This window comes from Myotis myotis, unplaced genomic scaffold (genome assembly GCF_014108235.1).
Source record: "Myotis myotis isolate mMyoMyo1 unplaced genomic scaffold, mMyoMyo1.p scaffold_m19_p_1, whole genome shotgun sequence".
Lineage (NCBI taxonomy): Eukaryota > Metazoa > Chordata > Mammalia > Chiroptera > Vespertilionidae > Myotis > Myotis myotis.
This window is the reverse complement of record NW_023416313.1, coordinates 151,627,193-151,647,130: the sequence shown is the minus strand read 5'-3', so window position 1 is coordinate 151,647,130 and position 19,938 is coordinate 151,627,193. Positions and strand designations below refer to the sequence as shown.

The 19,938-nt window shown below is 35.7% G+C and overlaps 2 protein-coding genes across 2 annotated transcripts; both read right to left on the bottom strand.

The window, feature by feature from the left end:
- Positions 1-1,150: 1,150 nt before the first annotated feature.
- Positions 1,151-2,089, bottom strand: LOC118664332 (olfactory receptor 4L1-like). The gene has a single exon (XM_036324334.1). The coding sequence runs from the start codon at positions 2,087-2,089 to the stop codon at positions 1,151-1,153; it is 939 nt and encodes a 312-aa protein (XP_036180227.1).
- Positions 2,090-13,536: 11,447 nt separating this feature from the next.
- LOC118674344 (olfactory receptor 4Q2) lies at positions 13,537-17,369 on the bottom strand. Its single transcript, XM_036346057.1, has 2 exons — positions 16,471-17,369; positions 13,537-13,582 (listed from the first exon to the last, which is right to left on the bottom strand). The coding sequence occupies exons 1-2, from the start codon at positions 17,367-17,369 to the stop codon at positions 13,537-13,539; spliced, it is 945 nt and encodes a 314-aa protein (XP_036201950.1).
- Positions 17,370-19,938: the final 2,569 nt, after the last annotated feature.

Genomic DNA, 19,938 nt, shown 5'->3' with positions numbered 1-19,938 from the left:
GATGAGTGGATAAAAATGCTGTGGTATATTTACACCATGGAATACTATGCAGCTGTAAAAAGAAGGATCTGTTATCTTTAAGGCAGCATGGAGGTACTAGGAGAGTATTACACTAAGTGAAACAAGCCAGTCACAGAAAGACTAGTATCATATGATCTCACTTATATGTGGAATCTAATGAACATAATAAACCTACAAACAAAATAGATCCAGACACATGGAAGCAGGCAACACACTGAGGATCCTCAGAGGGAATGTGGTGGGAGAGGGAAGAGATCAACCTAATAATTTATATGCATATATGATTACCCCATGGACACATAAAATAGAGGGGTGAAGGCCTAGAAAGGGGGCAGGAGTTGGAAGGAAGGGGTTCAATGGGGAGGAAAAAGAGGAACATCTGTAATGCTTTCAACAATGAAGAAAATTTTCAAAAAGAAGAAATCTTGTCTACCACCATTCTACATTAGAGCATGAGATACAAATTAAGTTCTCAATTAATATAATTAGAATATATTTAGGTAAATGGAAACTCTGGGATTCTTCTTGCTCAGCATTCATCTTTGTTTAAAATGAAACTAGAGGCCCAGTGCACGGGATCTGTGCACTGGGGGGCCCCCTGCGGGAGCAGCCACTCATTCTGATTAGCCAAGACATTTTGAACCCGCCCCCTGAGCGGCTTCTCCTGCTGTGGGAGCACACTGACCACTAAAGGCAGCTCCTGCATTGAGCATCTGCCCCCTGGTGGTCAGTGCCCAACATAGCGACTGGTCGTTCCACCATTCACTTGCTGGACTTTTATTATATAGAATTGTGACATGAATCTATTTTGCTCAAAAGTTTGACATATTACCTTGTCAAATAAGAAGACTAAAGCTCTAATTAGTCATATTTATTTCTTTATTAGTAAATATATATTGAATGCCTATGTAAAAGTACTCAATGATTTTATGTCTGTTTTGCTGCAGGCTGCTAATTATCATTATATGCTATAACTGCATTGTGATCATGAAAAATATTTTATTATTAATTTTTTTCTCTACTGGTTATAATTTTAACACAAGAAGAGTGAAACCATGTGTTTTGTATAATCTACTCAAGTTTGTTAGCATAGTATTTGAAAGTAGTGTTAATTTTATTGTGCTTAAATTTAGAAGTTCTGCATAGAGCTAACAAGTAGGATCCGTAATTTTCTCATGGCCACTTGCATTTTCTGGTTTCTCAGGGTATAGATAATCGGATTCAGGAAGGGTGTGATAACAGTGTAAAATACAGAAAGGATTTTATTGCCTGCAAAACTATTGAATGGCCAGGCATAGATAAAGATACAAGGTCCAAAGAACAGAGTGACTACAATGACATGAGCAGACAATGTGGACAGAGCCTTGGAGAGCCCTCCAGGTGATCGTTGCCACACAGTGACCAGGATGACAGCGTAGGAGACAAGCAGGAGGCTGAAACAGATAAGTGAGAGCAGCCCACTGTCAGCAATGACAAATAGTTCCAGGGTATATGTCTGGATACAAGCAAGTTTAATCACAAGGGGAAGGTCACAAAATATATTGTCTACAACATTGGGGCCACAGAAAGGCAAATTCACTATTAGTACCATCTGGCTCATGGTGTGTATAAACCCAATTATCCACGAAAGTATCACAAACCCCTTCAGCAAGCGATGGCTCATGATTGTCCTGTAGTGCAGAGGTTTACATATGGCTACGTATCTGTCAAAGGCCATGGCTATCAAAAGAGTCATCTCAGCCCCCCCAAAGAAGTGCATGAAGAACATCTGTGTCATGCAGCCCCATATGGTGATGGTCTTGTGTTCAGCGAGCAAGTCTGTGATCATCTTGGGTGTGGTGACAGTGGAGAGACACATGTCCAAGAAAGAGAGGTTTCCAAGGAGGAAGTACATGGGAGAATGAAGGGTGGCGCTAAAAGTCACTGTGACTATAATGAGAATGTTTCCCAATGCAGTAGCACCGTAGACCAAGGAGAATGTCACAAAGAAGAAAATCTGAAGTTCCCATTGTCCAGAAAATCCTAGTAAAATAAACTCAGTCACTACAGATGCATTTTTGAGATCCATTTACTCAAATCAGAAAAGTCCCAGAAGTTCTTTCTACAAAAAGAATAAAGAAAATTAAGCCACAGTGAGCACCAATGTTTTTCTATTTCTAGTTAATGAATAATAGTTGGTAATAGGAGAGCATCTGAAATGTATCAGCATATCACTATTTATAATTAGAGATTAGTTTATGGGTCACATCACTTAGTAACAATATTCTTATAGTTACTAATTAAAGAGCATTTGAAATAGTGAAATTTTGTTTTCTACTGTATTCTATCAAATAATACTCACCAATTGATCATGACTTTGTCACTAATGTGTTTATGTGAAAAAATTAGATAAGTAACTAGATTAATATTTATTTTGCCTTTTTAATTATAATCTTTTTTATGTGTCAACCTTTGAGATTATGTTACTCAATATATGATATTAGGATTTGGAGTTGAGGGAATTGTATTGTCCTATATCTTTGAAGTAATTTGCTAAGGTTATTCTATCATTCTAAAATAAACAAGTGTACACACACAAAATTAGAAACTAATTTATACATGTAAATGAGTCTTTGAATTCATTAAAAATAATATTGCTTTTTAGTTTCTTTTGTGTAGTATACTGAGAAACAAGGGCTCAGACTCAGATATTTTTGAACTTGTTTTCAGTGAAGAGTGTGTGTATTATGTGTACGTGTACATATGTGGTGTTTTAGGAATAAATAATGAAAGAATTCAATCCTAACATATAGATTTTTCCAGGTTGTAATATATCATACTACATTGTCTTTAATTGTAATATATCATACTAACTTTTTAGACATTGTTCATGGGATCTAGAATGATCAAAATCAATCAGTAACATTAGGTGATTTTTGTGTGCTAAGATCTGTTTTGTTTCACATACATTAACACATTTGAGCCTCATAACAATCCCAAGTATTATTATTGTCCTAATTTTTGCATATTAGGAAACTATGGCATAGAAGTATTTAATGACTTACTCATGGGTACACAGCTAACAAGCATCAAAGCTGGTATCAAGCCCAGTCAGTCTGACATCAGAATCTGGGCTCATATTAATATACCACATTGCCTCCAAAATTCAAGAAATGTGTGTTTATGGTTAAGTTACTATATTACTACATATTTATTGAATTCTTATGTTCCATGTGAATTCCTTAGGAGATATGATTCAATAAGTATATTTGAATCCCTCTAAGTTGTAATTAACTGCACTATTTTTTCTTATATAGAATAAATTGATGCCCTATGGTCTAGAAAATTTATAATCTAGAGAGACATAATTATCAAACAAAAATAGCAATAAACCATATAAGAAAGCATTAAATTTATTACAAGGTGTTTGGAACATGTACGAATTTTAAAATAATGGAGACCAATTCCAAGTGACACTTCAGATATGGCTTTACGTTTTTATCTTCAAAACATTTAAAAAGTAAAAACAATTCTCATGATCAATAAACAAAAAGGACAGGCTTAGAGAATGTGTGAGAATTTATAGGAAGAAAATAATTAAAAGCAGTGAAAAGAAAGAATGGTGTATTTAGAAAAGGGACTGAATTAAGATATAAAGATGCATAGGAAGTGTCTGTTCTCTTTTCTCCAATAACCTGTAATTCTCACCCTATTTTCATTTCTACTCAGGCTCTTGTCAAAAATATCCTATCACCATTCTCCAAACTTAATCCCTTCAATTGCTTTCCTTACTTAGATACTTTAAGAAACAGATGATGCCTATAAATTAGGGAAAATAAAGATGAAGGTGATGTGGTTCCCGTAGGACAACCTTCAGGAGTATGCGGAGTGGATGCTGAATGATGGACTGTGGGTCTGGAGAAGCACAGAGAGGACCGCCATCACACCATGCCTTCTCTGAAGGGTTGTGCTACATTGCTATCATGTGAGTGAGCAGAAATTTTGCTGTTGAGACTTTTGTGACAGTGATTGCAATAATTAGAGAATGAAAGTCTTGATAATTATTAGATGGAATGAATATGCCAGTTATAATTTGGGAATGCATACGTTTGCTACATGGAATTTTATGCCCCTTGATACAACAACAGAAAAACTTGGCTCAGTGCCTGGAGCATGGGCCCAAGCACCGAAGAGTTGTGGGTCAATTCCTGATCAAAGGCACCTACCCGGGTTGCAGGTGGGAACCAGGCCGCAATCAGGGCATGTAGGGCAGGCAACCAATCAATTTGTATCTCAGATCAATGTATCTCTTTCTCTCTCTTTCTCTCTTCCTCTTTCTACTTCTCCTCTCTCCCTTGCTCCCTCCCTTCCACTCTCTCTAAATATCAATGTAAAAAATATTTTTTGGGTGAGGATTAACAACAACAATTAATACAATTAAGTATAAATTGATTAAGAAATATTTTATTGTGCCCTTTTACTTAGGAGGGAAAGCTGGTATTCACTTATGTGATGGCTTTCCCAGCATTTGTTTCTCTTACTCCTCTCCTTCCTTTGTCAAGCAAGCTTTCCAAAAATATTTCTTTAGTTCTGCACTTTATATGCCTATTTTTATACTATCAGTATAAAAAGGCAATATAAATAGAAGGAAAGAAATAATCATACAGTTTAGACAAAAATTCTATTAGGGAAGAAAAATTTCTTTCTTTTGAATAATTAATTGCACAGTTTATTGTAATTACTTTTACTCAATTTGTGGTGCACTTTGGATAATAATATCAGAGCTAGGAATGAAATTAGAAATATTTATTCTCCACCCCTTATTTAGTAATTAAAAATTTAAGATCCACATAATTAAGTAAATCCTCACAAGTCTTAGAGACAGGACTACCCCAAAAGGATGTGGTGAGTATAAGCAAGGTAATACATGTATAAGCTTTTGGTCAGGCTCAGAATGAGTGCTGAGAGGGTTTGTGTTGAATTTGAGTCATTCATGCAAATCTAAGATTACAATCCTGAGAATTTTCCATATAAATCTTTTTTAGGAAAGGAATGAGCCAATACTTGTATGTATGTGTATATATATATATATATATATATATATATATATATATATATATATATATTATTGATTCTTTACAGAGAGGAAGGGAGAGAGATAGAGAGTTAGAAACATCGATGAGAGAGAAACATCGATCAGCTGCCTCCTGCACATCTCCTACTGGGGATGTGCCCGCAACCCAGGTACATGCCCTTGACCGGAATCGAACCTGGGACCCCTCAGTCCGCAAGCCGACACTCATCCACTGAGCCAAACCGGTTTCGGCCAACACTTGTTTTATTAAATACTTGGATATGAACATTTTTGTTCTTGCTCATGCATTAATATACAAGTAACTTATTCAAGTAATTATTTCCTTCCTCTTTCATTATAGGCAATTTAAGAAAACCAATACAATTTTGATCTTTATTTGATTTTATGGTTTTTAAAAATTATAAATAGTTATGCTAAGTTACAGATGAACTTCAAAAACATAATGCTCAGTAAAAGAAGCCTGGCATAATAGACCACATGTGGTGTAATTTCATTTATTGGCCTTAGTAACACAAATTGATAGAGACAGAGGTATAGTGGTGGTCACCTTGAGTTGAGGATTGAGTGAGTTGGGGATTGAGGGCACAATTTTTCTTTCTGTGATGATGAAAATTATTTAAAATAAGATTGTAGTGATAGTTGGATAACTATGCAAATGTAATAATCATTAAAATGTGTACTTAAAACAGGTAAATTTTTACCATGTGAATTATATTCAATAAAACTTGAACTATTATTTTACTTTTGCTCTTATTCTTAAGTTAAAATTATTTATGCATACCACAGCTTGAGCTAGAAAAAAAATCTATGATAATAATAAAAAATAAAACCTTAAAAAATTATTTTTAATATATTACTTTAGCATTTTAAATTCAGCTTTCTAGAACGGTCCAGCAGCTTGTACTCAAATATCTTGCAGTAGAAGACAATCAACAACATACTGCAAATCCCATCCAATCTAGTTTTAAAGTTTCTTAGTGTCCCCTATTTAAATTTATGTTTTTTACTGCCCTATGTATAAGGAAACTTGCTATTCTCTGGTTTTGTTTAGCAGTATTGTTAATACTTTCCCAACTAGTTAAAATACTCATAATAAGTGTCCTGAATTAATTTACATTTCCCTGCATTTCCCTACATTTGAACATCTTGTAAGGACTTCTGTCTCTTTACTCATTTAAGATCATATTTATATTTATGGTCTAATGGTAAGTTTTATACAGAGAGTTTTCCAAATATCTAGCTCTAGTCACTAATTCTCCCTCATCAGCTCCTTCTCTAATATGCTTACTTACATGTTCTGTCAACACCTGAAACTTGATAAAAAGAAAAATATTCCTAATCTGTAAATAATTATGAGTTTCTAGCTTTTCCATTATTTTTGATGATGGTATGAGTTATCTGGATGCTCAGGATTTACTTTTCTTAAATTTAGTCATCATTCCTAATAACTTACCACCTACTGTCAAATTTTACTCTGCTACGTCACTTTGAGAGCATATATCCTTTAAATTTTCATAAAAATTATTGGTTATAGCTCATTGTGAAATAGTATGTGACCTCCCAATGAGAACATTTCATATCTCAAAATCACATCCTTTTCTTCCAGCAAACACAAAATTAATTAAAACAGCATCTACAGTACATTAAACATCTAATGAATTAACTCTAGAATATTTTCTCTTACCTGTTCTAAAGGCATAGTATGAGGCACGACATATTCACAGGATTATTTAATATTGCAAATCTACCTTTCACACCCTGTGGCGCACTGTATACTACTCTGCACACTATGATCTGCCTCTTTTATAAAGTTGTGAACCACTTTGGAGGCATATCTGTTGGAGCTCTGGGAATCCAAATTTCAGTGGGAGTTGTTAAAACACTGAAGCTGCTGCCCTAGCATGACCAGGAGAGAGGTTTACACTTAATTCTGGGCCCTGTAATATGCTGCTGTTGTCTCTGAGCATTGGCATGATTAAAATAGGCATGAGAGTATTGGATGATTCATTGCACTATAGTAAGTGTAGACATTTTTTATTTAATGGACCCCTCCTTTCCCTCACATGACTCCCAAACTATCATCTCCCCTCCTTCTCACAACTTTGTGGGTAATTTATTAGATGAATAATATCCAAAATTTTCTGAGCATAACATCTCAACATAACAATTGTTCTACATATGTTATTGATTCATTACTAAAAGCATATATTACGTACAATATTAACATATTCAGAAATTAGAAGTTATAAAGAGAAAGTTAAGATATGTTAAGTAATTTAAAATGTGATATACATTAATGGTACAATGAACAGTTTTATGCTCACTAAATTATTAATAATAATGTTTTATTTAGGTATCCTGCTATTGAAATCAGACAACCAATGGGTCAGGGCTACCTTTCACTATTTGAGCCAATTAAGCAGAGACAGGGTGGAATAATAGATGAATGGTTATCCCAATAATGCTGGCAGTATGAAAGAGCAGCAGGTCATCCACAAAAATCTGCTCTCTACCTCTCCCCCATAAACCAACTGCTTATATGGGGTACAAAGACAAAGACTACAGGGGGAAATGGGCAAAAGGAATAAGAATGGATGTAATGGTTATACATTATAGGTAATGTGGTCTGGGAGTTTGCAAAGGGCCGGGTGGCATCCAGGGACTCCATTGTTTCCTTTCCACAACAAAGTTGTTAATCTTTCCATGATAATAGGCAGCTCTCTTTTGGGGAAAATGGGCCACATTTCCAGGTTAGCTCCCAGGTCCCATATAACTCCCAGCCAGATTAGAATGTGCTTTCTTTTTCTTTTTAAAAAAATTGATTTCAGAGAGGAAGGGACAGGGAAAGAGATAGAAACATTAATGATGAAAGAGAATCTTTGATTGGCTGCCTCCTGCATGATCCACACTGGGGATGTAGCCCTCGCCCGGGCATGCGCCCTGATGGTGAATCATGTGATCTCCCAGTTCACAGATCGATGTGCAACTGTTATATTGTAAATCAGAAGATGCCTTAATCAATAAGCTAAAATAGTTTGGAGTCTTTTATTATTACGCTAGCACTAGCAGGCTCAGAGTAGAATGTCTCTGTCAAATTCCGGGCCCCAACATGGTGGAAGTCTTCTCTATTTATACCTTTTTCAGCTCTTTGTCTCCAAATTGGGAATGAGACTTCCAGACCTTCTGAGAAAAAAGTCCTGTGTGCTGGTACTGGGCTGTGAGACCATATCTCAAGGCCTAGCCTGGCGCCAGCATTGACAACTCTGTCTGGGGCATAGTTTATGGCCTCTCTGGAATGGGAGTAGTCTTATTTTTCCCTATTATTTAAGCAAACAAGAGTTTACAGAAGCCAAAATAGCAGGGTTAAAATTTCAAACAGAAGTTTTTACACAAGATGGAGGTTACTATGCTTCACAACCACTGAGCCATGGTGGCTGCGCTAGAATGTGCTTTCTTAAATCAGAACAAAACAATCACGGTTAATGGAGCATGATTAATATTTCTTAGTAATATTTCTTCTAACTAATATCTAGTCCCCAATATCCTATTTCTTTACCTAAAACTATGAGATTTTAAGAGATTATCTTTATGGCACAAAATACTAACATAATCATTACACCTTTCACTATAAAATATTATAATGATGTTTCATTTTACAAGGTGGAGTTACTCTGCATCACAGGCTTCAAAGTGCATTTCAATAACTTGGCAAGAAAGCATGTCATGAATAAATTTTAAATTGGTTGACATCTCTGTCACTTAACTCCAAACCTTTTTAAAATTCCAAATTCACGACTTAACCCATGGATTGATGTGGATTTTTGTCAGACATTGCTTTTATTATGAATCATTACAGTTGATGAGAAAACATCGGCAGTAAAATCTCAGACATCTCTTGCAGCAATATCTTTGCTGATATAGTTCCCAATGCAAAAGAAACAAAGGAAAAAATAAACAGATGTGACTACATCAAACTAAAAAGCTTCTCATAGCAAAGGAAATTATCCACAAAATGAAAAGGGAACCCACCGTATGGGATAAAATATTTGGCAATGATACATCTGATAAGGGGTTAATTTCCAAAATGTATAAAGAACTTATACAACTCAACACCAGGAAGACAAACAACCCAATTAAAATATGGGCAAAGGACCTGAATAGACACTTCTCCAAAGAGGACATACAGATGGCCAATAAACATGCAAAAAATGTTCAATGTCACTAATCATCAGAGAGATGCAAATTAAAACCACAATGAGATATAGCCTCACACTTGCCAGAATGACTACCATCAATAAGTGCTGGTGAGGATGTGCAGAAAGGGAACCCTAGTGCACTGATGCAAACACTATGGAAAACAACATAAAAAGTCATGTGGTCCGATGAATCATGTTTCCAATTGCATCATGCAGATGGCGGAAACAGCATGAAAGCATGCACCCCACATGCATGAGTACAAACCTTCAAGCTGGTGGGGTCAGTGTTATGGTTTGGGGCATGTTTTCCTGGCATGATTTGGTCCCTTTAATTCATGTGGAACAACGTCTGAATAACACAACATACCTAAGTATCGTTGCTGATCAAGTTCATCCTATCATGTTGATGGTGTATCCCAATGGAGATGGCTTCTTCCCAACAAGACAATGCACCATACCCTGGTGCTCATGTTGTGCAGGAGTGGTTTCAAGAACATGAGGGAGACTTTACCTTGCTTAGATGGCCCCCACAATCACTAGATCTCAATCCAATTGAGCATTTGTGGGACGAAGTTAAAAGAGCCATCAGGCAGCTGGTTTCACAACCATCAAATCTCACAGAACTAGACAGTGCTATTCATCAGGTATGGTGTCAGATTCCTCGCATCACCTTTCAACATCTCGTGGAGTCAATGCCAAGAAGAATCATGCAGTATTGAAGGCAAAAGGAGGCCCAACGAAGTACTGATGGGGTGGTCATAATAATCTGGACACTCAGTGTATATTAAATACCACACATACACCTTGGAATGAACTCAGCAATTTTCTTTCTTTTTCTAAAACAAGATTTTTCTCAGTAGTTTATTTTGTAAAAAAAAATAATATAAAAGTGCCCCGCCAGTGTGGCTCAGTGGTTGAGCGTAGACCTATGAACCAGGAGATCCCAGTTTGGTTCCTGGTCAGGGCATATGCCCTGGCTGTTGGCCCTATCCCCACTGTGGGGTGTGCAAGAGGCAGCCAATCAATGATTCTTTCTCATCATTGATATTTCTATTGCTCTCTCCCTTTCCTTTTCTCTCTGAAATCAATAAAGTATATATAAAAGTATATAAAGTATATATAAAAATGATATAAAAGTAAAATTTTATTTCCTAATTATAGTTCAAGACAGGAAGAGCTATCAGTTTATAGGCAGTAAGACATGAGACATTTGGCACAGGGTAGCTAACATGAGAGTAAATAATACCCTGTGAATTTTTGTCCTGCTTTTAAAAGCCTGAGAGGATGCCGAAACCGGTTTGGCCCGGTGGATAGAGTGTCGGCCTGCGGACTGAAGGGTCCCGGGTTTGATTCCGGTCAAGGGCATGTGCCTGGGTTGCGGGCATATCCCCAGTGGGAGATGTGCAGGAGGCAGCTGATCGATGTTTCTCTCTCATCGATGTTTCTAACTCTCTATCTCTCTCCCTTCCTCTCTGTAAAAAATCAATAAAATATATTAAAAAAAAAAAAAAGCCTGAGAGGAGAAGAAAACAAACAAATACAATACTATTTCAGGATCCCATTGATTTTAAAAGTATATATGTTTTTTGAATGTGCATTATGCTTAATCATTTTATTTAAAAAATGAATGCATGCCAATTATAATAAATTACAGAAGTTAATTTTAATATGGGAAAATACTTTATGGCTAAATATTTCATAGTGTAAACTGAAGCTATAATGTTACTACTTATTGTTAACTAGAGGCCTGGTGCACAAAATTTGTGCAGGGAGCGTGTCCCTCAGCCCAGCCTGCACCCTCTCCAATCTGGGACCTCTTGGGATTCCCAAAGGGATCAGGCCTAAACTGGCAGTCGGACATCCCTCTCACAATCCGGACTGCTGGCTCCTAACCGCTCACCTCCCTGACTGCCTGATTGCCCCTAACTGCTTCTGCCTGCCTGCCTGATCACCCCCAATTGCTCTCCCCTGCCAGCCTGGTTGCCCATAACTGCCCTTCCCTGTAGGCCTGGTCCCCCCCAACTGCCCTCCCCTGCCGACCTGATCACCCACAAATGCCCTCCTCTGCTGGCCATCTTGTGGTGGCCATCTTGTGGTGACCATCTTGTGACGACGTGAGAGCAGCCATATCATGACAGTCATCTTGTGGCAGCCATCTTGTGATGATGTCGCACAGGGTGTTGCACAAGGGCATGATGCCACTTAGGCTTTTATTATGTAGATTATTTTCACCCATAATAGATTTTATTTTTATTTTTTTTCACCACAGTAGATTTTAAACAAACACTGTATTTTACTGAGTTTATTTCTTACTTTGGGAATCATCTTAGGAAGTGTATTTGAATACCACAGGTTGAAATCATAGTTTTTAAAACTATGAGTTTGGATCCTGAAAAGAGAATCACAAACCAGTTAAATTTTACATTAATTAAATTAATGGTCAAGGAGTAAAAGCAGTGTTCTTCAACATTGATTGTAAAACATCAAAACAAAGGATAGGAATAGGAAATGATTGGATTACTTGAGCAACTGGATGAAACTTCTAGTTATTTTGGGCAATGTCTTCAACCAGGGAAAGCACACTTCTAGGTACTTCTGACTTCCCTTATGACTGCAATTCCACAAATGGGCACAAACACTAGTCTAACATAGAACAGTGGTCAGCAAACTCATTAGTCAACAGAGCCAAATATCAACAGTACAACAATTGAAATTTCTTTTGAGAGCCAAATTTTTTAAACTTAAACTATATAGGTAGGTACATTCAATTTTAAATTCACTGTTTTTGTCTTCTGTTTTTTTTTTTGTTTTTGTTTTTTGCTTCTTCTTTGTCGCCATCTCAAACAGGGCACCTAAAAAAAGTTTCATTTTATAATAATAAAGCCACCAACACAAAAGAATTACAATTCTTAAACTGATGACAAAAATACCTGTGGGATTTGCAGCTGGTTGGAAAAATACAGGTAACTTTATGCTTCGAGTAGGTACTTTTGTCACCCGCGCACGATTTGCGGACGTGACTAGCACTAACCACTGCACATGAGACTGCTGACTGACTGGCTCACTCAACTCCTGCATGAATCACGGGCGCCTACCCCGAGCTGCGTATCCCGCGGCCCGCCTGCGCCATGTCTCCCGTTGCCCGACTGACCGACACCCCCCACTTCTTCTAACGCCACTTCTTCAAAATAGACTCGCTCAGGCCGAAAACCGACTTCTGCACATGGGACACGAAGTTTCAATTGCACTGTATGTGCACGCCGCACGTGGTATTTTGTGGAAGAGCCACACTCAAGGGGCCAAAGAGCCGCATGTGGCTTGCGAGGCGCGGTTTGCTGACCACTGACACAGAAGAACTCTGCATTAAGATAAGTTTATCATGAGTTCACTTGCTTACTATTGTGATAATATTGTGTTTTGATTTTATAGAGTTTGGACATAGTCAATTTTTATGCTCATTCACATCCATATATGTGAACATTTAAAGAGCTTGAAAGGAAATAAATATCTGCTTTTGGATAACTTAGTTTTTATTCATGTAAAACTGATTATTTACTTTATATACTTTGGACATAGCCATTTTATCCTCAAAATATAACTAATATTATTTATACACTTATTTATTCAATTAACAAATGTTTGTTAAGGACCTACTGTATTTCAGATTCTGTACCCGGCAAGGAGTGCAAAAAGAGTATTTATTCCCAGTTTATTGGAATAAAAGCATGTATAAAATTACAAAATATGCTATGCAGTGAGAACTATAATAAAAGTAAACATGATATGTTCTGAGAGCACATGAGAGGGAAACCTAATGTAGTTCTGATGGTTAGGAAAAACTTCCCTTATTACTTTAATTTGTGTCCAATTTCCTAGGGTTCTATATTTTGTCCTATAAACACACACACACACACACACACACACACACACACACACACACACACACACACACACACACAGTGTTTAACATAGAAGCAGTTATATATAAGTGCCTAAATAGGTGTTAGATCCCACAAGGTGTTTCTGACTTTTTATATCTACCCAGTGGGTTTATGTCACATCCCTAATTTCTTCTCAACTCTCCACCTTTCTTTGGCCAGATCCATGAAGATGGATGTGGCCCACTGCACTATCTGTTTAGGTGCAGAAATCCTGGGGTTTAGCTGTCTGGACTGAACAATCGGAAAGCCTGATACGTTAGTGAGACTTGAGTGAGAGGAGCTGCCGGTTTCTGTTTTCCACAGACTATTGGCTTTTGCAGGAAGTCATAGATTCCAAATAGAGGAACTTCCTTGAATTTGGGGAAGCATTTATGAAAGTCATTTTCTTATTTAGAAATAAGATAAGTTAAATACAGAGTTTCCAAAATATAATTTGAAGACTGCCTATATTAAAACCACCTAGGAAGCCTTTAAAGATGCAAATGATGTGATTGTATCATTGATCTGCTGAATTTGAATTCTAGAAACCAACAGAAATGATTTGGAGTTTACAATTTATGATGATGACTTATGATGATGATGATGATATGTCTCCATTCCTGGAAGGTCTTGAAGGAAGGCTACAGAGGAAGGCACAGCCCATTCAACCAGCGGATAAACCTGCAGAAAATGCTGATGAAGCAATGGAGCATTAAATGATAATTCCCCAGTCTACATGTGTATTATCAAAGGTGTAAGAATGCAGGAACATGTGCTGATGACAATAATCTATACTTTGAACCCAAAGTTGCAGTGGTGGAATGGTATGTTTTAGGAATCAGTCCAAATGTGTGGTTTGGAATTCTAAGCATTTTCACTGAAACCATATAATGGGATTTTTTTTTGGGGGGGAGGAGGGTATATATAATCATTTTCTAGGAAGTATAGTTATCTGTATCTGTACTAATGTTTTTATATGAAGAACATTTGTGGTTTTAGAGACAATTGTGAAATAACATTGTTTCATCTGCTAAAAAAAGAAATGAAAGTAGCCTTCGAAAAGGATAAGAAAAAAGCAATTTAAAATTGCTAGTATGATCAACAATTTCTGAGTATTTTTATATATACGGAAGCAATACTTTTTTAATATGTCTGTTTTTTTCTTGAGAATTTCTAGAGATATTTATTTCTATTTAAACACATATTTCATTTAGCCTGTAGAGTTTATATTTATATATGTTTCTATATTTCTTACATTCCTAAGAATAATGATTTTATATTACAGGCTATTTGTCTTCTCCCTCTATTCCAAAATGTTGCATCATTTTTATAAAATTCCTAAGTATTACTTTTTTCATATATCATTGATTAGTGGGAAATGTCCAGCATCAATATTAATCTCTAGTGAAAAACCAACTGGATTATTTATTTATGATTAGTTGCCTCAATTCTGCTGAATTTTGATCTTCAATTACCTCATCAGTTGGTAATATTGTTAATAAAGTACTGACTGATAATTCAAATATAGACTTCTCTGATTCCATAGTCAAGTCTCTATAGATGAAGGTACATGAGTAATAGTTGCTTTATTATGAATTAAATTTCTTAATTATCTCTTTTATATTGAGATATCTATCTGACTTCACTAACAGTAGTGGTATATCAGTAAGTGTTTTGATTTTTTCTTGCTTCTGTAATATCTCTCAAAATGTTTTCTAAGTCTCAATGAAATATTTACAAGTTACCTTTCCAAGTATGGGGAAAGAAAACAGCTGTGAAATCTCTCTTTCCTAATCATTACCACATTGATCAGAGAATATATAAAGGGCTCCTTCATTTGTTCAATACATATTTATTTTATTTTAAGTATTTTAAAAAGTGGTGGGAACATTAAGATAGTAAAGACAAAACCTCAGTTTTCAATGAATTTACCTAACATTTGTGGCTTCTGTCTTCATCACCTATATTAGTTGCTGAAATTGCTTCTATAATCCACCGACTAAGAAAAAGCTAAAGCAATACAAATAATTTATAGTACATTAGTATTTTACATTCATATTTTATTTGTGTCTAGTTTGTCATAAACTTGACTGCTAATTTAATTTTCTTACCCTTGATTATAAAATCTTAGTAAGCAGTACACAAGCTTATGAATTAGTCTTACTATAACCCTGAAGACAACCTATGTCAATGAGAAATTTTTTTATGATAATGGTGACAGAATATAAATTGTGTTCAATAATTCATACAGGAAAAATATCATGACTCATTTTTATACACTTTCTAACATCCTTCACAAATTGCTTATAGACCATGCCATTGTTTCACTAAAGCAAATCAACCAGTTTCAAATATCACCATCTGTATCTTCTGTCATTGAAAAAAACAACTTTAATAAATAAATAATAGTAAAGCTCTGTTATGAGCTAGGCACCAAACTGGATATATTCATATCTATTGTAATTTTTACCCTCCAAAAGAGCACTGAGGGGTAGGCATCATTTTGTGAATACTACAGATAAGGAAATTATGGTTCCAATAATTTCATTAATTTGTCTAGATTCAATTGGCTTGTAACTCACAGATGGGTACTTGAACCCACACTATTAGGCGATTGATCTGTCAATTATACTACTACATGGTTGTTAGCACTGTGGAGAAGTGACAAAACTAACTAATGTGTCCCATTAGTTTATTATTCGACAGCCATATAAATTTGATTCACCCTAATTCATCTAACTGATACCCTTTAAATATTTTGTGGGAATAAAAACATATATAAATTCCTTATTCAATTCATCTAGTTTTATTCAGACATCTAATTTTTAGAAAGCTTAAAATTCAAGAAGAAAATAAAAACTGTGGCAAGGCAAAGAAAAAGCTGTGAGAGTTTGGAAAGGGTAGTTTGTGCCACTGAGTAATAGCAAACTGAATAGAAAGAAAGAATAGAATAAAATTTGATCAAATGAAAAGATAGAATGAAAGAACACAGACTGATAAAAACAGAAAACAGATTTGCTTCAGGGAAGAAAAGGAAGCAGGAGAGGAAAATTCAATATGGAAGGAGTTTTCCTGAGTTTAATGTAATTATAAAGCCATAACTAGAAGTATTACAAAAGAAAACGGAACAACTAGGCTCTCATCTCCTAACTCATTAATACAGAATGAATTATTTTAACCTCAGATTCTTTGCTTTCAGAAACTCACTTCAAATTCTTAGGGCCTCTGCTTTTTCCAAGGAAGTCCACTCCTACCCCACAGCTTCCGCATGGCTGACTTGACCTCTTTGTTCCGAAGTGTGTAGATGAGGGGATTCAGCATAGGGGTGATAACATTGTAGAGTACAGACACCATTTTGTCCACAGAAAAAATGGAGAAGGGACGAGCATAAATGAAAATACAGGGTCCGAAAAAGAGTGTTACCACCATGAGGTGGGAGGCACAAGTGGAGAGTGCCTTTTGTCTTCCCTCCTTGGAACGAATCTTGACAAGGATAACGGTGTAGGAAGAAATCAGCACCACAAACGAGCTGGTAGAGATCAACCCACTGTTAGATACCATTAGTAATTCAATGACAAATGTGTCTGCACAGGCAAGTTTGATGACAGGGGGAACATCACAAAAGAAGTTGTCCACTCGGTTTGGCCCACAAAAGGGCAAACGGGTAGTGAGAATGGTCTGGACAGTAGAGTGCACAAATCCTCCCATCCAGGAGGCAGCTACCAACACACAGCATAATCCTCGACTCATGATTGTGGTATAGTGCAGGGGGCGACAAATTGCAACGTAGCGATCATAGGCCATCACTGTGAGCAGGAACATCTCAGCTGCCCCTACAAAATGCAGGAAAAAGAGTTGCGCAATGCATTGGTCATAGAGAATGAGCTTGTTTTTATCAAGCAAGTCAGCCAGAAGCTTAGGAGTAGTTACTGTTGAATAGCAAAGGTCCAGAAAAGAGAGGTTGCCAAGAAGAAAATACATGGGTGATGAATTTAAATTGTTATCAGAAGCCACTGTGACCATGATGAGGACATTGCCTAGCCATGTGGACACATAGAAGAAGAGAAATAGTACAAACAGCCCTGCCTCAATAGATGGTTTCTGTGAGAAGCCTGCCAGGGCAAATTCTCTCACCACTTCTGTCTGGTTTTCATCCATTTGACCTGGCTCCACCTAGATCCAAGAAATTAAACAAGGGACATTAGTAATAAAAATGGATGAGATGTTTTACACAAAATACAAGAAACTTTTCATTTTCAAGAGATATTTTTCCCTAGAATATTTTGATTAGCTGGAAGAAATTCTCTCCTTAGCTAATATAAAAATATATTCTCCAACCAGCTCCAACTTTGAGACAGCCAAGATTTTCTTAGAGCATGAAGTTGCCTGGTCCCAGCGTTTAGCTTCAACTTGATGAATCTCTCTTCCATAATTCACAATTTTACTTTTCTTTTTTAACATTGTCTCTAAACATATGTTACATTTCCCTGAGATAGTAATATATACATATGTACTATATTAACATATGTACATCTGTACATATGTATATATTAAGATTATTAAATTTTAAGTGAGGCTTTTATTTAAAATTTTTAAAATGAACCAACAAATTATGAAAATAAAATGTTATCTTCTCCAATAGAATATAAATTGTAATTGCAAGTCTCATGTGGCAATATTGGCATAATTTAAATATATATATATATAGTTGACAGTATCACAGATGTCCCCCAATTTGCCTCCCTCTGTTCAGCCCCTACCACACCCCAGGCCTTCACCACACTATTGTCTGTGTCTATGGGCTATGCATATAAGTTATTTGGTTAACCTCTTCTTACCTCCTTAACCCCCAAAACCTTAAGAAAAAATAAAACTTGAAGTTAGAATTTAAGATTCGACTAAACAGGCATAAGCTCTGTAGAGGTTGTATTTGGGATAGCAAATCACACCATGTCGATGACCAGGCTACAATAATTACCCCGCACTCTTTTCTATCAAGAAAGCTCTTGTGGGTCTCTGCCCTGTGCAAAGGGCTGGAGAAAGGACCACATTCCGCTTTGGGCTTATTGCTAGTTCATTGACCCTTACCTAACTTTCCTAAATGCCTGTCCAGCTTATTATCGTCTATAACACATTTCTGTCCAGATTATTATTGTCTACAATACATTTCTCTTCTTAAGTCAGCTGTGAACATATAGGCATAGGTTATGCTTTTAATGACTAAATAGAATCATAAAATAATTATTCATGCATTTACGTGATTTTTTTTCTTTTGACTATCCTATCAAATTTGCCAAAAGTAAATTATTTCTCCGTGGTAAAATAAATATTAGCAATCCAGGGAGTGTGTGTGTGTATGTGTATGTGTATTTTACCCATTCATATGAGCAATGGCTAGAAGAAACTACTGCATTAAATTAAATGGGTGATAGTCTTTTGAAGACTTATGAGAGCTGCTATTGACTCAAGTTTTACAGTTCTAACACATACAGAGCAAATTTTGAAGTATTAAGATATAGTAATTTAAAATTAAAGACAATAAAAACATAAATTTTGACTTTGGCAATTGGGACTTCTTTACTTATTGATAGTTTTTAATTTTCTGCAATAAACTCAATTATACTTATGATAAATATATAAACCTGTGAATTTCTGTGATTATGCATATCCACTTATCTTATGACTTACTATTTTATTTTTATATGAAAAATGAATATTTGAAATTTGTTCTCTTTCTTCAATGTAACTATTATTTACTTATAGTTACTATATTTCAGGTAAAAATCACCCTTAATTATAATCCATGCAACTTTTTTTGAGAATAATAGTTGCTGTCTAGAAAACATCTAGATAATAGTTGCTATATAGACAACATCAAACCCAGATTTTCAGAAGCAAGTTTTTAACAATGGATTTGTTTTGCAAGATGTATTTTACTATTTTTTTTCATATTTTTTTCTGATTACAAAAATAATGAATGCTTACTGCTGAAATTTGGAAACATGGAAAACATAAAGAAAATAATTATTCTTCCAATATCAAAGGTAAACACTGTTAACTTTAGCTATATATATATATATATATATATATATATATATATATATATATATATATACTGAGTGGCCAGATTATTATGACCGGCCAGATTATTATGACCACCCCATCAGTACAATGAAGTGAATTAGTTATGCAAATAATAATAAAAATAAAACCTTGAGAGTATTTGCTTGGGAAGTTTTCAATATTCAGTATTTTTGGAAGTGTCAATGAAGTACTGATATATATATTCATATATTTTTGTTGATTTCAGAGAGGAAAGGAGAGAGAGATAAAAGATAGAAACATCAATGATGAGAAAGAATCATTGATCGGCTGCCTCCTGCATGCCCCACACTGGGGATCGAGCCCGCAACCCAGGTATGTGCCCTTGACCAGAATCAAACCTGGGACCCTTCAGTCTGCAGGCCGATGTTCTATCCACTGAGCCAGACCAGCTAGGGAGCTAGTCATATAGTTTAAAAATCATGCTAAATGCTTTGTTTGATTTATATAATTAATATAATATAACACTGAAAAATACCACAATGACAATTAATATTGGTCCTAAAAATGAGTACAGATGACAGAAGCATGAAGAAAGGCTTTCAGCAGAATAAATTTTAAGTCAATTTACACACCTTTTATCTGTAGAGTATAGATTCATAAGTCCTGCAATCACAGAATACTG

Bases quoted from the DNA above. Each gene is read 5' to 3' on its own strand.
- LOC118664332 (XM_036324334.1), bottom strand. From the start codon at position 2,089: ATGGATCTCAAAAATGCATCTGTAGTGACTGAGTTTATTTTACTAGGA.
- LOC118674344 (XM_036346057.1), bottom strand. From the start codon at position 17,369: ATGGATGAAAACCAGACAGAAGTGGTGAGAGAATTTGCCCTGGCAGGC. The intron at 13,583-16,470 runs GTGGGGTAGGAG...CCCAAATTCAAG, and splicing joins AAGTCAGCCATGCGGAAGCT to GAAGTTCCTCTATTTGGAAT.